This window comes from Phacochoerus africanus, chromosome 1 (genome assembly GCF_016906955.1).
Source record: "Phacochoerus africanus isolate WHEZ1 chromosome 1, ROS_Pafr_v1, whole genome shotgun sequence".
Classification (NCBI taxonomy): Eukaryota; Metazoa; Chordata; class Mammalia; order Artiodactyla; family Suidae; genus Phacochoerus; species Phacochoerus africanus.
The window spans coordinates 25,640,936-25,668,715 of NC_062544.1; the positions used below are offsets into that span (position 1 = coordinate 25,640,936).

The 27,780-nt window shown below is 37.5% G+C and overlaps 1 protein-coding gene across 2 annotated transcripts; it reads left to right on the forward strand.

Moving 5' to 3' along the window:
- SPDL1 (spindle apparatus coiled-coil protein 1) lies at positions 1-27,780 on the forward strand. Of its 2 annotated transcripts, XM_047784450.1 has the most exons (12): positions 1-129; positions 4,729-4,904; positions 7,184-7,360; positions 12,602-12,796; positions 13,636-13,785; positions 13,882-13,980; positions 14,058-14,168; positions 16,129-16,269; positions 20,716-20,819; positions 21,282-21,469; positions 24,079-24,421; positions 27,104-27,780. In XM_047784450.1, the coding sequence occupies exons 2-12, from the start codon at positions 4,743-4,745 to the stop codon at positions 27,249-27,251; spliced, it is 1,818 nt and encodes a 605-aa protein (XP_047640406.1). In that variant the 5' UTR covers positions 1-129; positions 4,729-4,742; the 3' UTR covers positions 27,252-27,780. The 2 variants fall into 2 exon arrangements, with proteins under 2 accessions (XP_047640406.1, XP_047640319.1); XM_047784363.1 differs by lacking the exon at positions 27,104-27,780 and having other exon boundaries at positions 24,079-24,635.

Below are 27,780 nucleotides of genomic sequence, written 5' to 3' on the forward strand. Positions count from 1 at the left end.
TCAAAAAGCCCTGGCGCTTACCGAGAGCTCCTGCGGTGAATGGGCTGGTGTGTCTGCTTCGCGGTGGAGTAAACTTCTGAACCTGAGTGCCGCGAGTTGCAGCAGCAGAGGAAGGGGGTGAGGAGAAAGGTATGGGCAAGCGGCTTGGAGGGAGGGTGAAGAGGGAAACTGGGGAGCGGCGTAAGGAGGGGAGAGCAGGGCCTTAGGAAACCTGGGGCCTGGGTCTCCGCCCAGCCTTTTAGCGGGACCAGCTCTTTCAGCGGAACTCAGTTCTTAGAAATCAGATTTCCAGCCGGTCTCAGTCTTCCGGTGGGCCGCCTCGACCCCCGCCCGGGAGATTGCGCAGAAATACAGAAAGCCCAGCCCGCTGCCTCCGGAAAATAACGAACACTAGGTCTGCGCTGTCCAGTGTGATAGCCACTAGCCACATGTGGCAGTCTGAATCCAGAAATGCTATAAACGTAAAATACATACTGGATTTTGAAGACTACACCAAAAAGTAATTTCATTGATAGTCTTTATAATAACTACATGTTGACATGGCATTTTAGATATATTGGATTAAATAACATTAAAGTGAATTTCACCAGTTAATTTGCTATTTTTTTAATGTGGCCCCTTGAAAATTAAAAATTACCTATTTTGTTCGCAATATACTTTTTCGACAGCGTTGCTTCATAGGGCTGTCCATTCTGCCCTATTTGCTTGTTCACCCTTTAGCTGGTTTAATCTTCTCGAAAACCCTATATCTAGATAGGTGTCATTGTCTTTGCTTTATGGGTAATGGAAGAAAACATACATAAGTTATTAAAGTTGATGCAGCCAGTGGGTAGTGCAGGTGGAGTAAGAACTCAGGCAGCTGGAATCCCTAAGCTCCCTGTCTCTTAAGTGCTTTGTACATGCTATGTTTCTGAGAGGCAGAACAGAAAAGCAGTTCCAAGCGCCAGGCTTTGGAACTAAATTCTGGTTCCCCTCTCACTTAGCCACTTACCACCTGATAACCCTATGCAAGTTTCTTAACCTTTATGTGCCTTAGTTTGCATATATATAACGGGGGGGGGGCCTTTCATTTCATAGGGTTGTTGAGGAAATTGCACAAAATGATGTATGGAGAGCACCAAGCACAATGTCTGACACACATTAGCTGTAGTCCTTATTCAACCCTGGCTACCTTTCTCTGCAGGCTGATAGGTTAACTCTTACTCATCCATTATAACTGTTGAAAAGTCACTTCCTCAGGGAAGTCTGTCCTGTTCATACTCCCCCGCTACCTTGCCCTCACTCCACTACCAGATTAAGACAGCTCCCTTGTGTTACAGGCTCAGATAGCACCATATATCTCTCCCTCTTGCACTTATCACACTTGTAACTTTATATTTCAGTTATCTGATTTAAAGCCTTTCCACTTAATAGACCAAGATCCAAGAAGCCAGGGATATTGTATAGTTTGGGGATCACATTGTGTCCTCAGCAGCAGTACAATACCTGACACATAATAGGAATTCCCGTAAGTCTTTTGAATGAATGAGAGGTAATTTTTTGGCTGCCTTGGACATTGCTGGCTGGGCTGTCTTGAGGCCAGCTCCATTTTTTCTTTGATAAATGTTGACAGTAGTACTTAGGTCTATTGAGAATTGAATGTGGTAGTGCATTTGAAGCACTCTGCCTGGCAAATGGTAAATCCTTAGCAAATATGAATTTTTATTAACAGTGCAACAGTTAGTGGCTGGCCCCATCATGTACAAGCTTTGGAAAGGTCTGGCATCTCAGCCCTGGATAATATAGGATAACTTTTTTTTCCCCCTCTAAAACTGTATTTCCTTCTTCATCTTCATTCTCAGTTAAAGGGTTCAGTCCCTGCCCTTGCTCAGTGGGTTAATGATCCGGCATGGCCGTGAGCTGTGGTGTAGGATGCAGACGCGGCTCAGATCCCGCATTGATGTGGCTCTGGTGTAGGCCGGTGGCTACAGCTCCGATTGGACCCCTAGCCTGGGAACCTCCATATGCTGCCGGAGCAGCCCAAGAAATAGCAAAAAAAAAAAAAAAAATTTTTCTGGAGTTCCCGTCATGGCGCAGCAGAAACAAACCCAACTAGGAAGCATGAGGTTGCAGGTTCGATTCCTGGCCTCGCTCAGTGGGGTGAAGGATCTGGCATTGCCATGAGCTGTGGTGTAAGTCGCAGATGCGGCTCAGATCTGGCATTACTGTGGCTGTGGTGTAGGCCAGCGGCTACAGCTCCAATTGGACCCCTAGCCTGGGAAACACCATATGCCGCAGGTGTGGCCCTAAAAAGACAAAATAAATAAATTTTAAAAATATATTTTTTCTTAAAAAATTTTTCATCTTATAAAAAACCCAGATTTGACCCTACTTCCTCTCCAGCTTGACCCCCATTCATCTGCTCTTCTTTGTAGCAAAACTGGGCCTGCTGTCTGCTGTTCTACTGTTCTCTCTCCAGTTCATTCCAGTCAGGCTTTTGTCCACATCTCCCCATCACAACTGCTCTCAGGGTCACCTCCTAATTGACCTCCCTGAATTCAAATCCAGTGGCCAGTTCTCAGTTCTCACCTTATTTGACATAGCATTTGGTGCCGTTGATCATTTCTCTCCTTAACGCATTTTTGTTTGTTAACTTCTAGGACAGCACATGCTCTTCATTTTCCTCCTACCTCACTAGTCACGCTTGAGTGGACTTGACTGTTTTCTTTCCCACCTCATGACAGGTTGAATCCTGTGTCTTCTTTTCAATTATGCTCATACTTTGGTGATAACAAGGCTCAAGGATTTATGCTAATAACTCCCAAATTTCTATCTCCAGCCCAGACCCCTTCTCCTATTCTTATAGCCAATTGCTTACTTGATGTAGTTCATATTTTAAAACTTTAACTCCTGATTTTCTTTCCAAATAGTCTTTACTCACAGTTTTTGATGCCTCTGTTGACGGAAATCTATTCTACTAGTTGCTCAGCCAGAAGCTTTGGAGGCAGTTTTGAATTCTCTTTCACACATCCCACATTACATTTGTCAAAAAAAATCAAAATTTATGCAAAATCTGACCATTTTTCATCACCTCCTATGGCAGCCACTCTAGCAAGAGTGATCATCCCACCCGATATTTCTTTCTTTTTTCTTTTTTTTTTTTTTTTGTCTTTTTAGGGCCACACCCGTGGCATATGGAGGTTCCCAGGCTAGGGGTCGAATCGGAGCTGTAGCTGCCGGCTACAGCCACAGCCACTCGGGATCCAAGCCGTGTCTGCGACCTACACCACAGCTCACGGCAACACTGGATCCTTAACCCACTGAGCGAGGCCAGGAATCAAACCCACAACCTCATGGTTCCTGGTTGGAACCATGATGGAAACTCCTCACCTGATATTTCTGCTTCCAATCTCTTTCTCTCCAAACTGTTCAGCATATCAGCCAAAATGATCCTTTCAAGTGCACCTTTGCAGTGACTCCCCATTTTACCTAGTGTAGAAGCCAAAGTCTTTATTTACAATGGCCCAATCTCCCTATTCTCCTCTGTTATTTCTTTTAACCTATATCTTGTTCATTCCTTGGGCTTCCATTCACATAGTGCTACCCATCTGCCTGAAACATGCTTTCCCTAAATAGTATGTGGCCAGTTTTCTTACCCTCTGCAAGGTTTTGCTCAAAAGTCACCTGAGGAGCTCCCCACTCAACACATTTTAAATTTCACCCCAGTTACAATATCCTACTGTTTCTGTGTTCACTTATACTGTTCTATTTTTTTTTTCCATTTCCACTTTCTAATGCATTTAATTATTATATTATTATTGCTTGTCTTCTCCTGTTGGAAGTTAAGTTTCGTGAAAAGCCCTTTTTTGGGGTCCATTTGACTGCTGAAGTATCTGAAGTGCCCAAAATGGAGCCAGCACCTGAGGCATTTTCAAGAAATATTTGTTGAATGATGACTGTATTGACTGCAGACATGGGAGAATACTTTAATAATGGCCTGTTGCTCTTCAAATGTACAACTGAGTTTAAGTCTGGCCTAAGAGGCTGAAACCAGTTTGGAAAGTTTGATGAGTGACACTGAATTAAAGTGAACTGTTTCTACATGTAATGTTCTAAGTCCTCGCTTGAAAATCTAGAATGAGAGCAATGTTCTTTACTTACTCTGAACATGGCTTCTGTTTTACAGGCCTTCTTATGAATAACTGGGAATATGCTAGTGAATCTGTTTTCAATAAAGCCCATTTAATGTGTTCAGGAAGTTAACACTGTTGCGAAAAATTACTGACATGCTACCTTCTGAATCTTATTCAAAGCCACCTTTTTATAATTTAAGTAGCAGTTAATGCTACTATACATTTTCTTGATTTATTTTATTGTTCTCTTTACTTGGTTACCTGTATAGTGATAATAATTATGAGACCAACAAACCTTAGCATTTAAGGAACCTTAGCACACAACAACAACGATTTCCTAATATTGCATTTCTTCGAAGCAAAATTAAATGTATTCATTTCTTTTTACTCTATTTGATTTGGTCTCAGATGAAGTAACAAAAGTCAGACCTTGCTCTTAGAACAGATTTGACCATTTAAAAGTCAGGAAGAAAATCTTTGATACTTTGTTTTTATAGGGCAGTAATATTAAATATATACATATACAACACACACATAGACATATACATACATACATCTTTTATTATTGATATGGAGGTCTTTGTTTAAGAGTAAGTACTTCTATCTCTATTTACAGGACATAGGAAAAAAATGATGGAGGCAGATATAATAGCAGATCTTCGATGCAAACTCAAAGAGGTCGAAGAAGAGCGACTAAAAGCTGCGCAGTATGGTTTACAGCTGGTGGAGAGCCAGAATGAACTGCAGAATCAGCTGGATAAATGTCGTAATGAAATGATGACCATGACTGAGGTACGACACGAGACTCCTCTGTTTACAAGGATGTGCTTAGCTATTGAAGATTTGTATTCTAGCAATTTTTTTTTGTCTTTTGTCTTTTTGTTGTTGTTGTTGTTGTTCTTGCTATTTCTTGGGCCGCTCCCGCGGCAATATGGAGGGTCCCAGGCTAGGGGTTGAATCGGAGCTGTAGCCACCGGCCTACGCCAGAGCCACAGCAACGCAACCTACACCACAGCTCACAGCAATGCCGGATCTTTAACCCACTGAGCAAGGGCAGGGACCGAACCTGCAACCTCATGGTTCCTAGTCGGATTCGTTAACCACTGTGCCATGACGGGAACTCCATATTCTAGCAATTATTAATGTTGTTTTTCTTTTTTGAAGATTCTAGGTTTAATTCCTACCTATCCCCATTAAAGGGAAATGAACTCAGTGAATTTCTTTTTTCTTTTTTTTTTGCTTTTTAAGGGCCGCATTTGCGGCATACAGAGGTTCCTGGGCTAGGGGTCAAATTGGAGCTACAGTTGCCGGCCTATACCACAGCCACAGCAATGTGGGATCTGAGCCGTGTCTTCGACCTACACCATAGCTCATGGCAACGCTGGATCCTTAACCCACTGAGTGAGGCCAGGGATCGAACCCCCATCCTCATGGTTCCTAGTCGGATTCATTTCTGCTGCACCACAATGGGAACACCTAAATGAATTTCTGATGTTCTCTGACTCAAAGTGTTCTGATTTGAAAAATCAAGAATGATCACTCTCTTTACTACATATTGGATTTCAGACTTTGCTTTGTCAGCACTCTTCCTAGGTGACCTCACTTTTTTTATTGTTTTTGATGACATCTAAATGCCCCATGATGCTATACCAAATCCTTAGTTTTCCCTAAACTCTTGACTTTTTTATTCAGTTGTCCACTAATGAGCATCGCAGACTTAACATAAAAAGACAGAATTGTTGGTTCCCTGCCCACTAACCAAACATGCGTTTGCAAATTTCTCTACCTTACTTAGTAAATGTAGTAACAGTCATCCAGTTACTTGGACCAAAAATCTAGAAGTTTAACTCAATATCTTTCTGTCCCTTTTTTCTCATATTTAACCCATTAGTAAGCTCTAAGAACTTGATCTACAAAACATGCATCTCTGCTACTGCCACTGTAGTTCGGACCACTGTTAACTCTCCCTTACACTACTGTAGCCTTCTGACCAGGCTGTCTGCTCCCTGCATTGCTGGTCATCTGTTCATTCTTCACAACGGCCAAGTGGTCCCTGAAAAATACCTAAAAGATCATGTTACAGTGGTGCTGAAAGCATAGAGCAGCTTCCAGTCATATTTACAACAAAGTTCCTTACCTGGGTTTGTAGATCCCCATGTGATCTGACTCTCTTAACCTTTGGTCTCATCTCACACTACTTTCCCTTGTTCTTAGCTCCCCTAGCCCTGCCCGACGGGCTTCACAGGAGCTGTTGCCTTCATCTGAGTAGAGACATGACATGAGAGAGGGCATCTGGTCTGTCTCGTTCATGGCGGTATCCCTAATATCTGGCACACATTTATTGCAAAGATGGAAATCAGTTTTATTTAGTAAATGCTCTATAACATATTTAAACATTGATCCCAAAATTTAAATATAGCAGGTAAAAATAACGGACAGCAACCCTTTTAAAAAATTCTTATTTAATCCAGTTTTATTTTATCCTATTTTTAAAGCTCATTGAAGAAGTTTGAACTGATGCTCTTTTTAACTTTAAACTTTGCTGACATTAAGCAAAAGCCCTCTTAAATCTACTTTTGTCTTAGCACTGTATTCATTCGAGTAGTCATTTATGAACATTTTCAGATGACAACATTATAAAAGATAATTTAGTATTTCTCTTTATACCTTGACCATTACTTCCTCATTTTTCTCAAGAATTACAGGTAGAGCATATCATTATTAAATGAAATAATTCTCACTAGGATAACTTAAGTGGTATTCATTTTTTTTCCCCTAGCAGGCATTACTGAACTTGTTCACAGCCATAGAGAACTTTTTTATTTCCTTGACAGGACATAGATGCAATTACCATATCCCTAGCACGAACTTTAATGTAGTCTCAAAATACCTCTCAGGGTTTTTTAAATACTGATACTCGCTACAGTTATTCCAGATTTAATATGTGGTTTTTACTTAGAAAGCAACAAATGTGTGAAATGGGAGTGATTTAGTTGAAAGTGAAAACTGCTTATATGTGATGGCTCTAAGTTATTTTTATGTAATTGAATTAAAGTTGAATCTGTTTTCAGAATTATGAACAAGAAAAATATACTCTTCAGAGAGAAGTTGAGCTCAAGAGTCGAATGTTAGAAAGTTTGAGCTCTGAATGTGAAGCTATTAAACAGCAACAAAAAATGCACCTGGAGAAATTAGAAGAACAACTGAGCAGAAGCCATGGACAAGAAGTGAATGAACTAAAAAATAAGGTTTGGACATTATTGTATTTTAGAACAAAAATATTTTATGCTCATGAAATGATTTGCAAACTTTAAGTGATGGGAGATTTTCTTAGTACCATCTATTTAAAATGGCTGAGATTAAGGGCACCATTATCTAAATGTTGGGAGTAGGAACAAGAGAAACAAGAATTTATCTAAGAGACCGGAATAAAGGACATTCTGTTGATTAAATAGAATTATTTACATTTATTTACTGAATATTTGTTAGGGAGTTTTAGTTTAGTGACTAGCATGACCTCCTTGGTTGTAGTGCCTAGTGTGCCAGGCCCTTTTCAGAAAGCCTGGTTCCCTAGCCTTCACTGCAACTAGTGGTACACTTTGTAATTCCACAAAAGAAACCAACAGTTTCTTGTAATTAATGTACATTAGAATCGATACTTTATAGTTTTTTATAAAGATGAACTAATACATATGATCCAGTTCTTACACAACTCCATAAGGGAGGTCCATTATTATCTCCATATAACAGATGAGAAAACCAGTGTTTAAACAGATTGAATGAAGTTGGACGAGACATAGAGCTAGAAATTATCAGTCGATGTTTGAACTGAGGCTGTGTGATTTCAAAGCCTAAGTCCAGTGACATTGCTATACTGGCTCCATTTCAAACATAAATAGAGAATAAACTGTTGTTCCGTGATTGTCTATTCCCTTTGGCATCCTCATCCTCCCAGTACCTTCAGGTTACTTCTGGTAAGTTCAGAAATTTGATTATGGCTTCTCTTGGTATAGAGGCCATACTTTCCAGATCCCTCTCTAACAAAGCCTGTCTGACTTTTCTGTTTTCTACGAAAGCTCTTTTTAGTTTTCAGTGGTTGGTATACCATCTTTGAAACTTTTTCCATACCTGTATCATTTATGCTGTAACTTAATTTCTCATTAAACTGACTCGCTTTTAAAATACTTTCTCATTTTAGGTAATGCCGTCAACGAAAGTATATATTTTGAACTGGTGATGTTTTTTCCTAATATGCAGTAAAACAAACATAACAACTATCAAAATATGTTTTCAAGTAATACTTAGAATCATCTTATATACCACTCTAATAATCCAGCTTGTCTGAAGCTATTCTGAGGTCTGAAACTACTCTGAGTTGAGATACAAATGACTGATAATGATGCTTTTTTCCCCCAGATATTATATTCATTTTAGCAGTAGCTTTCATTACATATACCAAAAAGAGTAGTATAGGAAATATTCAGAGTCTGAAGTAAGGCCAATTATAGAGATGGATTTTTGGTGGAGTAAAGAATAAATCATTCAAAAAATATCTTCATTCTTACTGATGTTCTCAAATTACTTGTACCAAAAACATGGGAGTTTTATCTGTCTGTCTTTCATTTATTTCTCACATTTAATCCATCAACAAGTTCTAAGAAGTTGACCTATAAACCATCCATCTCTGCTACTACACTGTCCAGATCACCATCATCTCCCCTTACTATTCAAGTAGTCTGCTTCCATCACTGCTCTCATACCATTCATTCCTCACATGGCAGCCAAAGTGGTCAGGAATCCAGACCTACTCTTATTACTTGTAAGGGTAGGCCCAAAAAAAAGAGATGCCTAGCCTTAGCCAAATAGGACACCCCAGTTGTCTCATCACACAATAAGTCAGAGATCAGTTAGTGAAGTTTTTCAGGAAGATGTCCACACTTCAACACAGATCAATCAGCTGGAATTTTTATTTCACATGAAATAAAATGAAAAGGGAAAAGAAATCAAACTAGAAGGCTCTTATTTTTTATTTTTATTTATTTATTTATTTATTGTCTTTTTGCTATTTCTTCTGGCCGCTCCTGCGGCATATGGAGGTTCCCAGGCTAGGGGTCGAATAGGAGCCGTAGCCCCTGGCCTACGCCAGAGCCACAGCAATGCAGGATCTGAGCCATGTCTGCGACCTACACCACAGCTCACGGCAATGCTGGATCATTAACCCACTGAGCAAAGGCAGGGACCAAACCCGCAACCTCATAGTTCCTAGTCGGATTCGTTAACCACTGTGCCACGACGGGAACTCCCCCTCTTATTTTTTAAATAGAAAACAAATATCAGGATGTATTCTAAGAACACTGAGACCCAACTGAAGATAATTGAGTATTGATGATAATGATAACCCAGGACATCAAGCAAAAGCCTTTTATTGATAACAAACCATTTAGTGAATTCTGCGCATGGTTTATGTTTTACCCACCGAGTCTCAGTTGAGAGCCTCATAATAATCCAGTGATGGTAGCTACAAATCACCAGTTTTACATGTGAGGAATGTAAATGAACTTTATACTATACTGTAGTCTGCTAAGTGTGCAACAGCTTTACGTCTAAAAAGAAAACAACAATGTATATATCTTAATTAAAAGATACTTTATTACTGAAAAATGCTATTATCTGAGACTTATGTAAGTTGTAATCTTCTTTTCTGGTGGAGAGTTTTGCCCCCATGTTGATGGCTGCTGATCAGAGTGGTGGTTGCTAAAGGTTAGGGTGGCTGTGGCAACTTCTTAAGATAAAAATGAAGCTTACCACATCAATTGAATCTCCTTGTCATGAATGATTTCTCTGTAGCATGTAACGCTGTTTGATAACATTTTACTGTTTGGTAAGATTTTACCCACAGAACTTCTTTCAAAAGTGAAGTCAGTCTTCTCAAATCCTGCCCCTACTTTATCAATTAAGTTTATGTTATGTTCTAAACCCTTTATTGTCATTTCAATAATCTTTTTTTTTTGTCTTTTGTCTTTTTTGTTGTTGTTGTTGCTATTTCTTGGGCCCCTCCCGCGGCATATGGAGGTTCCCAGGCTAGGGGTCTAATCGGAGCTGTAGCCACCGGCCTACGCCAGAGCCACAGCAACGCGGGATCTGAGCCGCGTCTGCAACCTACACCACAGCTCACGGCAACGCCGGATCGTTAACCCACTGAGCAAGGGCAGGGACCGAACCCGCAACCTCATGGTTCCTAGTCGGATTCGTTAACCACTGTGCCACGACGGGAACTCCCTCAATAATCTTCACTACATCTTCACAAAGGGTAAATTCTATTTCTAGGAACTACTTTCTTTGCTTGTTTCTATGCAGCTCCTCATCCATTAATGTTTCATTGTGAGATTGTAGCTTTTCAGTCACAGCTTCAGGCTCCACTTCTAGTTCTCTTGCTTTTTCTACTATAACTGCAGTTACTTCCTTCACTGAAGTCTTAAATCCTCCAAGTCATCCTTGAGTGTTGGAATTAACTTTTTTCAAACTCTTGTTAATGTTGATATGTTGACCTCTTCCCATGAATCACAGATGTTCTTAATGGCATATAGAATGGAAATCCTCCAGGTTTTCAACTGACTTTGCCCAGACCCATCAGGGGAATCACTATCTAGGATAGCTATAGCCTTTATAATATGTATTTAAGTAATAAGATTTGAGAATCAAAATTTCTCCTTGATCCATGGACTGCAGAATAGATGTTTTGTTAGCAAGCATGAAAACAACATGATCATCAGTCTCACTGTACATCTCTATCAGAGCTCTTGGATAACCCAGTGCATTTTCAGTAAGCAGTAATATTTTGAAAGGAATCTTTTTTTTTTTTCCTTTTCCCTGAGCAGTAGGTCTCAACTATAAACTTAAAATATTCAGTAAACCATGTTTTAAGTTGTGTGCCATCAGCCAGGCTTTGTTGTTCCATTTATAGAACACAGGCAGAAGAGATTTAATATAATTCTTAAGGGCACTAGAATTTTCAGAATGGTCAGTGAGCATTGGCTTCATTGTAAAGTCACCATCTGCATAGCCCCTAACGGGAGAGTCAACCTGTCCTTTGAAGCTCTGAAGCACTGAATTCTCTCAAGCTATCAAAGTTCTGGATAACATCTTCCATTGGAAGGCTGTTTTGTCTACACTGAAAATCTGTTGTTTGGTGTAACCGGTTTTACTGGTTATCTTAGCTAGCTCTTCTGCATAGTTTCCAGCAGTTTCCACATCAGCACCTGCTGCTTCACCTTGCATTTTTATGTTATGGAGATGGTTTCTTTCCTTAAACTTTATCAACCATCCTTCGCTAGCTTCAAATTTTTCTTCCAGTTTCCTCACCTCGCTCAGCCTTCATAAAATTGGAGAGAATTTAGATCAGGTTTGGCTTCAGGGAGTGTCGCGGTTGGTTTATCTTCTGTCTAGACCTCTAAAACTTTCTCCATAGTAGCAATCCTTAATAGTCGCAGTGCTGGCCAAGGAACTGGTCTTTCTGAAAAAGGTCTGGCGCACTAAGTGCTATAAGCAAGGAGGTCATGCTGATTGCTAAACTAAGACCCCCTAACACATCATCAGTAAATGAACTTAAATAATTCTGTTTAAGTAGTGTAATGTTTTCTATACAAGCCCCTTAAATAAATCCTTGTTTCTCTCATGCAGTCACTGGAGTAGCACTTTTAACTTTGTTCAGGAACTTTTCCTTTGCAGTCACTACTTGGCTTTTTGACACAAGAGGCCTTGCTTTTGGCCTATCTCAGCTTTTGACATGCCTTCCTCACTAAACATAACCATTCCTAGTTTTTGATTTAAAGTGAAAGATATGGGACTCTCACTTCCACACTGAGAGGACTTTGTAGTGTTAATCATTGGCCTAATTTCATACTGTTGTATCTCAGAATAGGGAGGCCCAAGGAGAGGGAGAGAGACAGTAGTGACCATCTGGTGGAAGAGTCGGAACACACACAGCATTTATTATCACCTTCTTATATGAATGTGGTTTGTGGGACCCCAAAACAAACAAATACAGTAGTAACATCAAAGACCACTGATCAGAGATCACCAATAACAAATATAATAATAATGAAAAAGTTAGAAAGTTTGTGATTATTACCAAAATGTGGAATAGAAGCAGGAAGTGAACAAATGCTATTTAAAAAAATCACTCAGTAGACTTGCTTGGCTCAAGGCTGCCACAAACCTTCCATTTGTAAAATAAATAAATAAATTATGCCGTTATCTGGGAAGCAGAATTAAAGCATGGTAAGATGAGATATGTGTACATACATTCTTAGTTTTCCAAGATTTGAAACATTTTTAGAAAAGTAGTTAAATAGTTTTTCTCGGCTTGACTGTCTTCCAAAATAGTCTTGCTGCAGGTACTAGAGCAGTTTTTGCTACAACTGTTCTGAGGACCTTTGTTACCTTTAGAATTATAAGATGATGAATTTTTTTTTTTTTTTTTACATTAGTTAGAAAAACTGAAAGCTGAATTAGATGAAGCTCGGCTTAGTGAAAAGCAGCTGAAGCACAAAGTGGATCATCAGAAGGAACTCCTCTCCTGTAAATCAGAGGAAATGCGGATACTATCTGAACGTGCACACGAAAGCATGTCTTCAGAGATGCTGGCTCTTCAGATTGAGCTGACCGAAATGGAAAGTATGAAGGTAATCTTTACAGCATGTGTGTTTTGGGGATTTCTTTTTTTTCCTTATATTTTTCTCATGTTTTTTTTTTTTTTTCCTTTTTGCCATTTCTTGGGCCGCTCCTGCAGCATATGGAGGTTCCCAGACTAGGGGTCGAATCGGAGCTGTAGCTGCCAGCCTACACCAGAGCCACAGCAACGCGGGATCTGAGCCGCATCTGCAACCTACACCACAGCTCATGGCAACGCCAGATCCTTAACCCACTGAGCAAGGGCAGGGATTGAACCCGCAACCTCATGGTTCCTAGTCGGATTCGTTAACCACTGCGCCACAACGGGAACTCCTCTCATGTTTTTTTAATCCTTATGAGCTAGTTTTAAGGCTGAAATATTTTTTGGCCTAACTTTGATCTAATTAAAAAATGTTTTACAGAGTGTTTAGATGGATTACTTTATATATAATAAGCTTTGAATTACATGACTGTGTAAGGCAGAATTTGCTTTTAGATTAATTAAGCCCCTGGAAGAATCTAGACATTCATTCTGATCCTAGTTTGTATCAAAAGCCCAATATCAAAGTTGGTCCCGTAGAAGTTAACATGTATATGCATGTAGTTTTTTTCACTGTAGGCTGAAGTTAATTAAAAATTAAAGCCTTAAATTCACAGAAAAAAGCCAGAGCCCTTTATTTGATTCCCTGCTGAAGAATTTAGTAACTTTTATTTATTTTATTATACTCCTTATAACCCTTGACTAGTTCTTTAGTTTCAGTTTTGGGTATAAAGCACTGCTGATAAACTGAGCAGCTGCTAAGTGAAGGATTATTCAAAAGTTTCTTCTACTTCAATTCCTGTTAAATAGACCACCCTCAAAGAAGAAGTGAATGAACTACAGTACAGACAAGAACAACTAGAACTTCTTAATACTAATCTAATGCGCCAGGTTGACCGGCTTAAAGAAGAAAAAGAAGAACGAGAGAAAGAAGCAGTTTCCTACTATAATGCCTTAGAGGTATTATGATTACAGTAATATTATCTTTTCCAATGTATAAGTTGTTTTCTTGCTCATCTAATCTCTATTAGCTAAATTGTTTTCTTTGGAATTTAGAAAGCTCGAGTAGCAAATCAGGACCTTCAGGTGCAGTTAGACCAAGCACTCCAGCAAGCCTTGGACCCTAATAGTAAAGGCAACTCTTTGTTTGCAGAGGTAATTAACAAATATTCAATTGCTTAAATTGGCATTTCACTTAAAAAAGCATAATTAAACATGCTAATATTTTCTAGGTGGAAGATCGAAGGGCAGCAATGGAACGTCAGCTTATCAGCATGAAAGTCAAATATCAGTCACTAAAGAAGCAAAATGCATTTAATAGAGAACAGATGCAAAGAATGAAGGTAGAGGATTATGATCAAAGGTTTATTAAACCTACTTGTATCAGCATTATATGTACAAATATATTAAAGAAAGCATCTTTCCCTTCAAGAAATATACTTACATAGTTATTTCTAGAACTGCATGATTTTAGAAAATAAAGTTTTGAGTAAATGATCCCTTTATATTTTATTTAAAAAAATTAACCCTATATATTTAGTAGTAGTTTATTTAGCACCATTGATTGCTTGTGTTTTTAATTGTTACTCACTAGCTTTGCCACACAGATATAAATCTTTCTTTGTGGAGTGGGAGAAAAGAATTTAAAAGTTTTTCTTTCCTGTTCTTGGGGCCTGGTTTTTTTCTGAGGATAGTCCTAAGGTTCCTACTTGAGCTAAATCTAGTGCTCTCACCCTTCTTCAGTTCTCTCACAAAGGCTTATTTATAAACAAATTTAGATTCCTTTCCTCGCAGTTTCTCAAGTCAAGCCTATAAGCCCTTTTACTTTTAAGGGTTTGTTGGGCATGATTTTAGTCAAGCAGTCGGTAACAGAAAAACATGTAGAAATTAGATTCCAGTATTGTACCAGCCCTTAGAATCCTGATTCCTGATGTGTTGTGCCTAACTTTCCTCAGGTGGTAATTGCAAGTTTGGAAGGCTTTCTCCCTCTTATTCAGGATGATGGGATTTACCAACGAAATAAAGATCAGTGATTAAACTTTAGCATTAGATGAAGTTGGGACTGAATCCTAGTTCTGTCACTTGTTAGCTTTGTGACCTTGGACAAGTATTTTTACTTTTCAGTGCATCAGTCACCTCATCTGTAAAGTAGAAATGATAGAACTTGCCTCTTAGAGTTGTCCTGGAATTAATTAAATGAAAGCACAAATAGCTTGTCAAATAAGGAAGTGGCGACTTATTAAAAAATAGCTGTGGCTCTTATTTCTAAGGATTTTGACTGTGCCGTCTGGTTTCCTGAAGCACTCCTCTATCTGGGAATTATTTCTTTGTAGATTTTTTCACATTTGCTCTTTTTTCTCCTTTTTGTAATTGTTGGGCTACTATTATTAATTTTTTAATGTTCCCATGATACCCCACTCTGTCTTTAGACAAAAGATAGCATTCTGAATCTTCTTGGGCTAAATGTACATAACCTCCAGTTTGAAGCAGGAACAAAAAGTGGATCCTTAAAAATGTTAAAAGTCATCTTTCTTTCCTTTGTAACCATGCCCGCAACTTCATATCATTGCTTGCTTTATTCAAAAATGTATTTAAACTGGCATGTTTTAGAACTCTAGAAATTTCCAAAGGCAGAAAGGAAAATGCTAGGTTTAGATTGATTTAGTTAATTTCCTTCTGATTGCTGTGCAATTCCAAATTTAGGCGGAGTCATAGTTAGGTAAGTTGATTGCTGCTCTTAAAAAATAAATTTACACTTAATATTGAAGTTTGCCTCAGTATCTATCCTTAGACTGCCTTTTACCTTTGCTTTCCATTCTGTCCTTTGTGAATTTCACATTTGTGAATATGAGTAGCTTAATAATTTCTCCCATTTATGTACTAGTGAAGTGAATTAAAATTTCTGAGATAACCCATCAGACCCTTTTATAAGCATGCATATGGTGCGTGCAGCACAGCATTCAGCTAGGCTTGTTTATCACTTAAATGATGTGCTTCCAGACCATAGCCATGCAGTTCAGTTGTGTTTCACAGCAGTACAGATAACTGTTATGGACTTCAGGTATCACTCACAAGTAGTCAAAGTAAGTACTAAGGAATTGTGTCTATGACTAGATTTATTCATATAAATGTTTTCAAAATTTTACGCTACTAGACTAGAAATAGTTAATTAGTTTAGCTTCCAAATAAAATGAGGTCAAAGTAATATAGTACAAAATATGAATTGTATCAAAAATATGGTTATCAGAATCTTCCTCTCCCCCACTCAATCTTATGGGGGAGGGTTTTTTTTTTTTTTTCTAGTTACAAATCTCCACCTTGCTGCAAATGAAAGGGTCCCAAACTGAATTTGAACAGCAGGAACGGCTGTTTGCCATGTTGGAGCAGAAGAATGGTGAAATTAAACATCTCTTAGGTGAAATTAGAAATCTGGAGAAATTTAAGGTATGTGTAAGCACCTTAAAAAAATGCAACCAAGTTTTGGCTTGGCTATCTTTAACTTGAGTGGGATTATTTATTTATTTTTTTTAATGGACACACCAGAAGCATATGGAAGTTTCCTGGGCCAGGGATTGAATCCAACCTACGCCATAGCTGTAGCAATGCCAGATCCTTTAACCCACTGCACTGGGCCAGGAATCAAACCCATGCCTCCACCTGAGCCACATCAGTCAGATTCTTAACCTACTGTGCCACAGTGGGAACTCCAAGTAGGATCTTTTTAATAAATATATAATTAACTTAATAGTTTCCATTCAGATTTATCAATATTTAAATTAATTTTTTCTAGTTTCTTTTTGCTTTTCAGTATTTTTTGATTGCTGCTTCTTTTAATAGAACCCCTCCCATACTTGTTGTCATAAATTATAACTCAGTGTCCATATCTTTAGTGTACAACTCAATAAGCTTTACATACATATAACCCTTATCATTACCACCCAGCTCATGATACGGAATTCTTCTAACTCCAGAAAAGCTCTGCCATGTCCCTGTTAAGTGGGTACTCCCACCTTCTAACTTTGTGTCAGCTTTACCTGTACAAATACTCTTAAACTTCATATAAATGGAACCATTCATTATATGATCTTTTGTTTCTGTCTTCTACTCAACATTATGTCAGTGAGATTTGTTCCTCTTGTCATGTATTACCAGTAATTGATTATTTTTCTGTGCTCTCCCTTTCCATTTTTTTAATGGATGCACAGTAAGATTTCTGTCACATTGTTCAACAGAATGTGACAACTGAAATTCATAGAAGTCTTTAATAAACTATGTAAAGTTTTTTTGAAATAAATTCAAATTGAGGAAAGTTATACAATTATTTCTATATACCCTTCACCCAAATTTCCCATTTGTCAGTTTTACCACATTTACTTTACTATTTTCTTTCTCTCCATGTGTACATTTTTTTTTTTTTTGGCCACATATAGAAGCATATAGAAGTTCCCAGGGCAGGTATCAAACCCATGCCACAGCAGCAACTCAAGCTGCTGGAGTGATAATGCTAGATCCTTAACCTGCTGTGCCACCAGGGAACTCAAGGCTATGTACTTTTGACAGGAATGCTACAGAAGTATTATAATACCCACTCAATTTGTCACATCAGATGGCATGAGATGTCTGTACCATAACTAGTGATAATAACCTTGATTGCTTGGTTATGGTTATGCCTGCCAGGTTTCTCCACTGTACAGTTATGATTTTTCCCTTTGTAATTAATAAATATCTTACGGGGAGATACTTAAACCGTATGTATCTACTTCTCCTCATACTTAGATATCCATTGATGATTCTTGCTTGAAACAGTTATTACTGTGATTGCCAAATGATAATTTCATAATTCCTTCAACATTTATTAGAATAATAAAAGGATTAGAAAGAAGAACTTCTTTCACTTATTCATTTTTTTATATCCTATAGCTTCATGAATTCTTATTTTATACAGTGGATTATAGTTGTCTCAGATTTGGCCAATACAAGTACCTCCTTCCTCTGGCACAACAATATATTCCTAGCTCACCTGCCCAAGCCTTGGAATCAACATTTCTTCAAGGAGCACAGGTTTCTTTAAGTGGAGAATGGCACTTAGAAAGTAAGATCTGGGCATTGGATATGCTTATTGCTACTGGAATGTCATCACTTCAGACCCTCTTGGCAGACAGAACTAGAAGTCTGCGTGCATGCATTTAGTGTATTTGTATACATGTTGTGTGCATATTTATGAATATTTTGTGTGAATATTTAGTTTTGTGGAGTATATGTATTTGGCGTACACATGTTATATATGTGTCTATATACATATATATGTATATACACATAAACAATAAAACCTTGATTTTATACTGGTAGCTCTAATTTAAGTCTATTACCACAGGGTTCAGTGCCTACCCCATTTTTCCATCAGTGAAAAACTTAGCTCTAAATGCCCTCAATCGATTTGCTTATTTAATTATTCTTAGAATATATATAGTTTTGAAGTTATTCTACTCTCTAAAATACAGGATTTGTTTGCAATTCTTTTTGTTTTTAGTCTGAGGTTATATGGCAAAATATTGTGCTCAAAAGTTCCTTGGGTTTTTTTTTCCCTCCTCCGTTACCTCCTTGGTATGAGTATATTATTCCTCTGAAATACAGTTAGGTTTGTTTGTTTCTGTTTCTACTTCATTTTGTTGCCCTCTGTCCATCCTTGTTGAATTTACTTTTTTCAACATGTGAAACAATATGTTCTACAAGTCAGAACTATAAGACCATATACTCAGAGAAGTATCTGTCTCCCCCATCCCTTCTACCTTGTTTCTACCCCTCTCCTTTAGGTAGCAGATTTCATTTGTCTCTGGCTTACTCATGCTTGCTTGGTTGTTTTGTTTTGTTTTGCAAAAAAAGCAGGTTTATGTAGGCTTTATTTTCTCCCTTTTCTTGACAGTGTATCATAAAACAAATAACTTTCCTTTTTTATCATTTAACTTTAATCTGGAAATCACTTCATCTCAGTTTAGAGAGATCTTTCTCATTCTTATCAAGAGCAACAGAGAAAGAAGCCCATTGTATAGATTCTTTTTTTTTTAGGTTATTTTTTTGCTTTCTAGGGCCCATCTGTGGCACATGGAGGTTGCCAGGCTAGGGGTCTAATCGGAGCTGTAGCCGCCAGCCTACGCCAGAGTTACAGCAACACCAGATCCGAGCCGTGTCTTTGACCTACACCACATCTCACGGCAACACCGGATCCTTAACCCAATGAGCGAGGCCAGGGATCAAACCCGCAACCTCATGGTTCCTAGTCTGATACGTTTCCGCTGTGCCACAACAAGAACTCCCCGTTGTACAGATTCTTATACCTTCTACTGTGTCTGGGTACTTAGACTATTTCCAATATTTTACAATTATATACAGTGCTACAAAGCACAGTTTTGCAGACATGTTCATTTCCTTATTGTTATAGATGTATCATCAAGGATAATTCCTACAGTGCGATTGCTGGGTCACAAGGAAATGCATATGTAGTTTTGTTAGATATTCCCAAACTCCTCCACCTGGCTTGTACCAGTTTACATTCCTGCTGTATCATAGTGCTTTTTCTCCATCCCCTCACTAATTGAATGTGTTGTCATTTTAAATTTTTGCCAGATTGAAAGATGAGAAATGGTATCTCAGGGTGGTTTAAATTTTTTTTTTTCTGTAATAATCAATGAGTTTAAGCATGTTTTTATAAGTTATTTGTTTTCATGTGTATATAGAGGAATTAACCCATATTTTCTACTACTTTTCAATGATTTCCCTTTTTACATTTAGAGATCAGATCTCTGTTGAAGCTTATTATGTGTAGTGTAAGGTATAAAGCTAAGTGTATCTTTTCCAAAGAGTTGTCCTAGCATCATTTATTTAAAAGTCCATCTTGGTCACAGTGATTTAATATGACACTTTTATCATATATCAAATTTCCATTGAGTCCGTTTCTGGATTTTCCATTCTATTCCATTGGTCTACTTACCTGCACATCAGTACCACACTTTTGATTCGAGAGGTCTTATATTACATTCTGTCTGGTAGGGTTATTCTTCCACCATAGCTTTTCTTTGTCAGCATTTTCCTGGCTATTACATGTTTGTTTTTCCCTATGAACATCTTACCTGGCTCCAGAAAAAAAGCATGTTGGTATTTTTATTAGAATTACATTAAATTTATAAATTAACTTAGGGAGCACAGATAACTTCTCACTAAAGTTTACAAATGACAAATTGTGTAAACATTAATAACCTCTTAAGCATTCTAAATTGTGGCATTTAAGTTTATGTAACTTTCTCTCTTTCTCTTCCAAGAACTGTTGAAAGTACTGCAATTTTGATTAAATTGGTAGGTGCATGTGGCTACAGTGGACATGGCACTGTAGTCTGAAACTTATGGCTTTAAATTAGGAGCTATTACCTGCAATCTCTGAAATTGTCAGATTTATATTTTTTTCCTTAAAGAACTTGTATAGAGATTCCATCAGTATCTCAGAGGAGTGGACACCAACATAACTGTAAGGATCCCCCCTCTTTTTCATATTTTTATAATTTGTGGCTTTGTCATAAAAGCTAGAATTAAACCTGGTGAATATTTATTTCTTTCATTTTAAAAGCCAGGAGAGAGAAACTAGAGGGTACCAGTGTGGTTAGAAGCATAGGCCTTGGAGACAGATATACCTTCATTTTACTTCCGTGTAGTATCTTGAGCAGGTTCCCTCATCTGTAAGAGAGGAATTCTCATTCTTACACCTCTTCAGAAGGTAAATGAATTAAATGGATAATTCAGAGCACAGTGACTGTTACATGGTGGTAGCAGATATTATTAATAAACCTATACTAACCTAATTTGTTATTTATTTTAAGTAATAAGAATTGTTTCCTTTAGAGTTTATATGAAGGTATGGAATCTAAGCCTTCAGCCAACTCTATCGCCCTGAAAGATGACACCTATTACACAGATTTACTTCAGATAAAGCTTGACAACTTAAAGTAAGTGTTGGGTGCTTAGGAAGACAGAGATTCTTTTGACTTGCTTAAAAGAAGTAGGAGCAATGACTATAAATTTTTGTTTTAAAATGGCCAAAAGAAAATTCCAGAAAAGAAAGGCAGCAAAAATACCTCTGTGCAGCAAATGAGATTTATTCAAAATATAATTAGTGCTGGTTACTGAAGAAAAATACTTTCAATGAATAATTAAATGTTTTTAATTCTCTATGTTTAGCTTTGTAGATTGGAAAGTGAAAAAAACTTTAATGTAGAAAATCTTATAATCTAAATTTTTCAAGAATAAATATCATTAGTTTAAAACAAAGGAATTTATAAATTCATAAATATGAAAAGAATATTTTTTTACTAAGAGTTCAAATATAAATTTACATTAACAACTACACTTATTTATTTCATGTGTTATTTTAATATTCCTTGGTTCTCTCTTTTTTATTATTAATATAGCAAAGAAAATGAAAACACTAAGGGTGAATTGTCCATCCAGCGAATGAAAGCATTATTAGAGAGCCAGAGGGCTCTGGATATTGAGCGAAAACTTTTTTCAAATGAAAGGTGCCTCCAGCTTTCCCAGAGTGAAAATATGAAACTGAGAGCTAAACTAGATGAGTTAAAATTGAAGTATGAACCTGAAGGTGTGTATGTGTCATATATTTTGTCTTTTATATCACGAGAAGCTCTGAGAACTACCAGTTTTTTCTTGTTCTAGCTCTATGCAAATTGCATTATAAACTAATTTGTAGCTATGTATCTATATTTAATAAAACAGTTTTTTTTTTTTGCTACAAAACGAGTAGGAAAATTCAGAGAGAACTGGGTACTAGATATGCATGAATATAATGGGCATTCTTGTTGGATACTGTATAGCACAACCTTGACCTTTGAGACTTTTCCATTTAAGATTGCAGCCTCTTCTGTTAAACCTCTTCTGTAAAAGAGTTCGGTTTTGTCAAAGCAACTAATATTTGGGAGCTATACTAGTTAATACTGTTGTCTAGGGAAATCTTATAATAATGGAGATTTAAGCAAGATAGACATTCTCTCCCTTATTAAAGTCTGGAGGAGGCCTTTTGGGACTGGTCAGTGTCAGGATCTAGGCTGAGTTTGCATTGTTCATCAACATGTATCTGCTTGAGCAGAATTTAGTCATATGGTCTTACCCGCCTGCAGGAAAAGCAGAGAAATTCATTCAGTCTTGATTCTTAGGGTCCATGCTCCCAACTAAATCTTGGGGATTCTATTACTAAGGAATAGCAGGACAGATAATAGAAGACAACTGTCAAGTCAAATCACTATAACCTAACCATATAGGTGCTACATATTATACATTTTAAAGAAATGATTTTGGGGAGTTCTCTTGTGGTGCAGCCAGGTTAAGGATCCGGCATTGTGACTGCTGCAGCTCCAGTTACTTCTGTGGCACAGATTCAGTCCCTGGCCTAGGAACTTCCACATGCCACAGGCACAGTCCAAAAAAAAAAGTGATTTTACAGTATGTTTATTTAAAAAAATAAAAGGCTGGAGTTCCCATCGTGGCGCAGTGGTTAACGAATCCAACTAGGAACCATGAGGTTGCGGGTTCGGTCCCTGCCCTTGCTCAGTGGGCTAAGGATCCGGCGTTGCCGTGAGCTGTTGTGTAGGTTGCAGACGCGGCTCGGATCCCGCGTTGCTGTGGCCCTGGTGTAGGCTGGTGGCTACAGCTCCGATTGGAACCCTAGTCTGGGAATCTCTACATGCCGCCGGAGCAGCCCAAGAAATAGCAAAAAGACTAAATAAATAAATAAATAAATAAATAAAAGGCCAAAAATAAAAGGGTGTAATAGACCCCCCAAAAGCATTGTGACTTGTTTTAGCTTATAGATTTTTCAGTGAGTTTTTGCCCCTACACTGTTCACATGCCTACAGCTCCCTCCATTATTATTTCAGTGACTATGGAATGATTCTTAACAATAATGGGGAGGTCAGTGATTCTAAGGATTTTTTTTTAATATATATATATATAATTTTTATTTTTTCCATTATACCTGGTTTACAGTGTTCTGTCAATTTTCTACTGTACAGCAAAGTGACCCAGTTACACATACATGGATATATTCTTTTTCTCACTTATCATGCTCCATCATAAGTGATTAGATAATTTCCAGTGCATTGCCTATCCATTCCAAAGGCAATAGTTTGCATCTATCAATCCCAAATTCCCTAGTGATCCCACTCCCCCCCCCACCTTGGCAACCACAAAGAAAATCTAACGTTTTTTTAAAGTCTAAAAAGGCCTCTCTTTTTCCCATCCTTTTTCTCCTCCCTGTCCTGATTTTTTTGTTTGTTGTGTTTTCTTTTTAGGGATGCACCCACAGCACATGGAACTTTCCAGGCTAGGGGTCGAATCGGAGCTGTAGCTGCTGGCCACAGCAACACCAGATCTGAGCCACATCTGTGGCCTAAACCTTAGCTCGTGGTAAACCTTAGCTCATAGCAATGCCAGATCCCCAACTCACTGAGCGAGGCCGGGGATCGAACCCTCAACTTCATGGTTCCTAGTTGGATCTGTTTCCGCTGTGCCACCACAGGAACTCCATCCCTGTCCTGATTAAGAATGACCAATTATGAATTTCAAAGGTCTGCTGAACTGAACACAGCCAACGGGAGAAAGTATGGTAAATCTCAGTGGTGTGGGTTTCAAAAGAGCAGTGCAAGAGAAAGAGAAAATGATTGAATAACAATAGTGTAGGGCAGGAACACAGACCTCACTTTCAGCCATGGTTTCTCCAACTTCACTAATATTTTGATTTTGAAAATGAAATGAAAGACACATTAGTCTGGGGATATGCAAAAGATATCAGAACAATTAATTCAGTGACTGTATATGGACCTGCATAGGAATGGAATGATGGATTCCTTCACTCTTAACCACTATGTCCTTTCTAATTTCCACGCTAAGACCTTGTGAAGCCCCGTGTAACTTTTATCATAACACTAGAAGAGAATATTTAAGTGTTCATTCCTAGAGCCAAATAGATTGAGTTCCCAAGGAAGATTTATAGCCAGATGACCTTGAAAAGATATAGTTAATGGAATCCATGGCAAAAAAGGATTAAAGATGATGTATTTCAGTAAAGAAATGAATGGATTTTAAAGGAATGGAAATGGAAAAAGTGAAAAAAAAATATATAACTAGTTCTGCCTTCATGTTGATTGTGTCTTTGATTTATTGACTAGATCTGATTCTGATTGTTTTTATTCTCAGAGAGAACTGAAGTACCTGTCCTCAAAAAGAGGCGTGAGGTGCTGCCTGTGGATATAACCACCCCTAAGGATGCTTGTGCCAACAGTGCTGTTGGGGAAGGCGTTTATAGATTATCACCTCAGAAAGAGGAGGCACCGGCCTGTCCTAACAGTTTAGAAGATAACAGCTCGCAATTAGAAAAGACAGTTTCTATAAGCACATCAGGAGTCATTCTCTCTCCTCACAAAAATCTTCCCATGGATATTCAGCCAAAGAAGGAAAAGAAATGTGTGAAACTCATAGGAGTTTCAAATGACTCTGAAGCCCTAAGTGAAAGAAGTGGAAACACCCCTAACTCTCCCAGGTCAGTGTCCTCTTTCCTTCAAGGCAGCGAGCAGACCTCTCCATCTCTTCTCTATCGCTGCATGAACTGTGCTATCTGTTTCTTTATCTATTTTCTTAGTATTGCATGTAGTATAATTCCCCGATTTCATCTGCCTACCTTCCGATTTGCTAAAACATTAAGAAAAACTAAAATGATTGTAAAGGGAAAGGACTCCTGAATGAGCGAGTTATTTTTAAGTAACACTTTTCTATGTCAGGAAGCAGAAATAACACAGTATAGTACATCTCTGAATGTTTTGTTGGTTTGAATAAATATACAGGTTTTTTTTTTCTTTTTTTTCTTTCTTTTTTTTGTCTTTTTGTCCTTTTTAGGGCCTCAGCCACCACATGTGGAGGTTCCCAGGCTAGGGGTCTAATCAAAGCTATAGCTGCCAGCCTACACCAGAGCCACAGCAACACTACATTCGAGCCGAGTCTGCGACCTACACCACAGCTCATGGCAATGCCGGATCCTTAACCCACTGAGCAAGGCCAGGGCTTGAACCCACAACCTCACAGTTCCTAGTCGGATTCGTTTCTGCTGCACCATGATGGGAACTCCACAGTTATTTTTTTTTCTGGTTCAAGAAGAGCTTGAAAGAAAAATTAGCTTACCTCCTAAAAGGGTTTTCCATTAGTCTGAGAAGTTTCAGCCTTCCATAAAATTTTTAGGTGACATTTTTTATGGCTTTCAAAATTGTTTATCCTAAGCCTTTAAGAATGGGCTTTAATACCTGATTTGACATTTTTAAATATCAGAAGTAATTCATTTTCAACGTTTCTTTAATCTCTGTTGTGCAGCAAAGTGACCCAGTCACACACAGTTCCCTATGCTGTACAGTTGGACCCCATTGTAAATCAACTATACTTCAATAAAAAAATTTTTCAAAAAGTAATTCATTTTCAGTTTACATCCAAACTTTAAAGCCTCTAGTTTCTGTATATTTGAATCTGTGACTAAAAGAGGAAGTGTCAGACATGTGTGTCTGTAGGAACTAATGTTTTAAGGGCCTTACCCTTTAAGAAAAAGTTAAAATAATAGAGGACAGAAGGTGAGAGAAAGTGAGTGGAAGGGAAAGGTAGGTACAATGGCTGAGGTTAGGGTGGAGTAAGAAACACATTCTGGATGTGTATAGCAGGACCGAGAGTGGGCAAAAAAGTGAATGAGGAAAATGGAGAAGGTTAAAAAAAAGATGACAAAAAAATGAAGGATGTCTTTATGCAGTGGAATGATAGATGTAATTAAAATAGAAATTTAAAAAATTAAACGTATTGCTGTGAAAATAGTTAGCTATGGATTGTCCACTATGAAAGGAGATCTTTAAGGTGCTGCTAGGGCTACATCAGTCTTAGGTAGAGGGGTACAGAATAAGACATTTTATAAGTCTTAGATGGAGGGGTACAGAATAAGACATTTTATAATATGCATTGGAGTTGAAATAGTGAGACAAGGCCCACCTTATGTAAAAGGGCTTTCTTGTATGTTTTATTGGACTTCTCCTCAGGTCTTCAGTGCCACTAAATGTAGTATGCAACAGTGAAAGCACTTCAACAATGTTAGCAGCTATTATTATTAATAGGAGTAATTTAGTAGTCAATTTCTTGAATTTTTTAATATAATATAGCCTACCAGTGACATAAAATAAAAATTTGAAATTCTCAAGGAAATTAACTTTAAATGAATGATATCTGACACACATGGTTTCGAGTAGTTCTGAATTGAATTCAACAGGTTATGCTTATATATATGTGATTCATTGTGTAAGTGTGCTTGACCGTTGTATATTTCTGGAGGTGGATTTCCAGAATTGATCAGTGCAAATCTTGCTATCTGTGTTGTCTTCCTTTCTCTTTCTGCCTTTTTTTTTGCTTGATAAAAATTAGCAAATGTATTTAGCTACTTGTTTGACTCAAGTAGCACATGGGAATTTTTTTGTCTTGCTAGTTAAAAATAAAATAACAAAATGTTTGTTTTTTGTGTGTGTGAGTCCATCTGCTAACTTCAGATGTTTCCAACCTTTTGCTCTGCATGATTAATTTAGACACACAATCCTATGATAATATTGTAATAATAAATATGGGTTTTATTGGGAACTTCACTATTATATGCTTTATAAATTTAATTGATGCTCTTGCTATAAAATATCTCAATGGTTCATTTAAAGTATCTCTTTACTATTAATTTTTTTAAATTATTATTTTATCAGTTGAAATTCAACTTGAGTTTTTTTTAATGCGATAAATAGACATCTATTCATGTAGTCTAGGATTCCTTACTAATTTTTATCTTGCATTTGCCTTTTGTAAGTCATGCTGACATTAAAATAGTGCTGTAGCATTTAATTTTTTTGTTAGGTGTGTTTCTCATGATAGACACCCTCATTATACTTTAATTCTTTAATTTAGGCTTTGCCATGACTTTTTACCATATTTCTTTAGACAGTTGAAAAATTAAGTGAATTGATATAAAAAGGTTCTTTTAGGGATGCAGCAACTTAAGTTTTTTTTAATGGTATTGGAGTCAACTATAATTTTTTTCCTTACATACCTAAGAAAAAAGTCACTGTTATCTCACTAAGAGGTCCATTAGACTAGAGGATTGTTTCTTCTTTAATTTTCTTAACCACATTTGAATTCAAAGTGGATGCTTTAATGCCTGTAGGTTAGCTGCTGAATCAAGCCTTCAAACAGAAGTTAAAGAAGGGAAAGAAACTGCAAGCAAATTGGAAAAGGCAACTTGTAAGAAATCACACCCTATTGTATATGTGTCCTCCAAATCCACTCCAGAGACCCAGTGCCCTCAGCAGTAAAGACTTTTCTTTAAGGAAAGTAAGGTACACTTGCCCAAAAGATTGCCCTGGAGCTTAGTTAAGATTGTGTTCATCTGAAGTATACCACCTTGTATACTCACTGTGTCAGGAACTGACATTTTCATGCTCTTTTGACCAAATGTTCAAAATTTGGTCATGATTCTAGAGTTCCTTAAATGATGACCGTACACGGAGCTCTTATGAATCACAGTGAATGAACTAATAACTGAAGTTAAGTGTTATTATAAATCTATTTGTTGCGTTATATATATATTTTATAAATGATATTAACACAACCTTCAGAGCCATTGAAAAGAGAACACATTAATTATTATATTTTCCTATGTGCATTTTTATGGACGTTTTTCCCTATGTTGTAAAAATAGAAAACTTGGTTAAAAAATAAATTATATTGTAATTAGGTTTTGTCAGTGTTTAAAGCACATGTGTTTACCTTTGTATTCATATACATGATTTAAATTTTGTCTCAAAAATAATTTGAAATTTAAAATAAAACTGCTATAATTTA

What these genes read in the sequence shown, in the direction of transcription:
- SPDL1 (XM_047784363.1), top strand. Translation starts at nt 4,743, where the DNA reads ATGATGGAGGCAGATATAATAGCAGATCTTCGATGCAAACTCAAAGAG. An exon ending in AAATGATGACCATGACTGAG is followed by an intron (nt 4,905 to 7,183) that starts GTACGACACGAG and finishes ATCTGTTTTCAG; the next exon opens with AATTATGAACAAGAAAAATA. An exon ending in TGAATGAACTAAAAAATAAG is followed by an intron (nt 7,361 to 12,601) that starts GTTTGGACATTA and finishes TTTTTACATTAG; the next exon opens with TTAGAAAAACTGAAAGCTGA.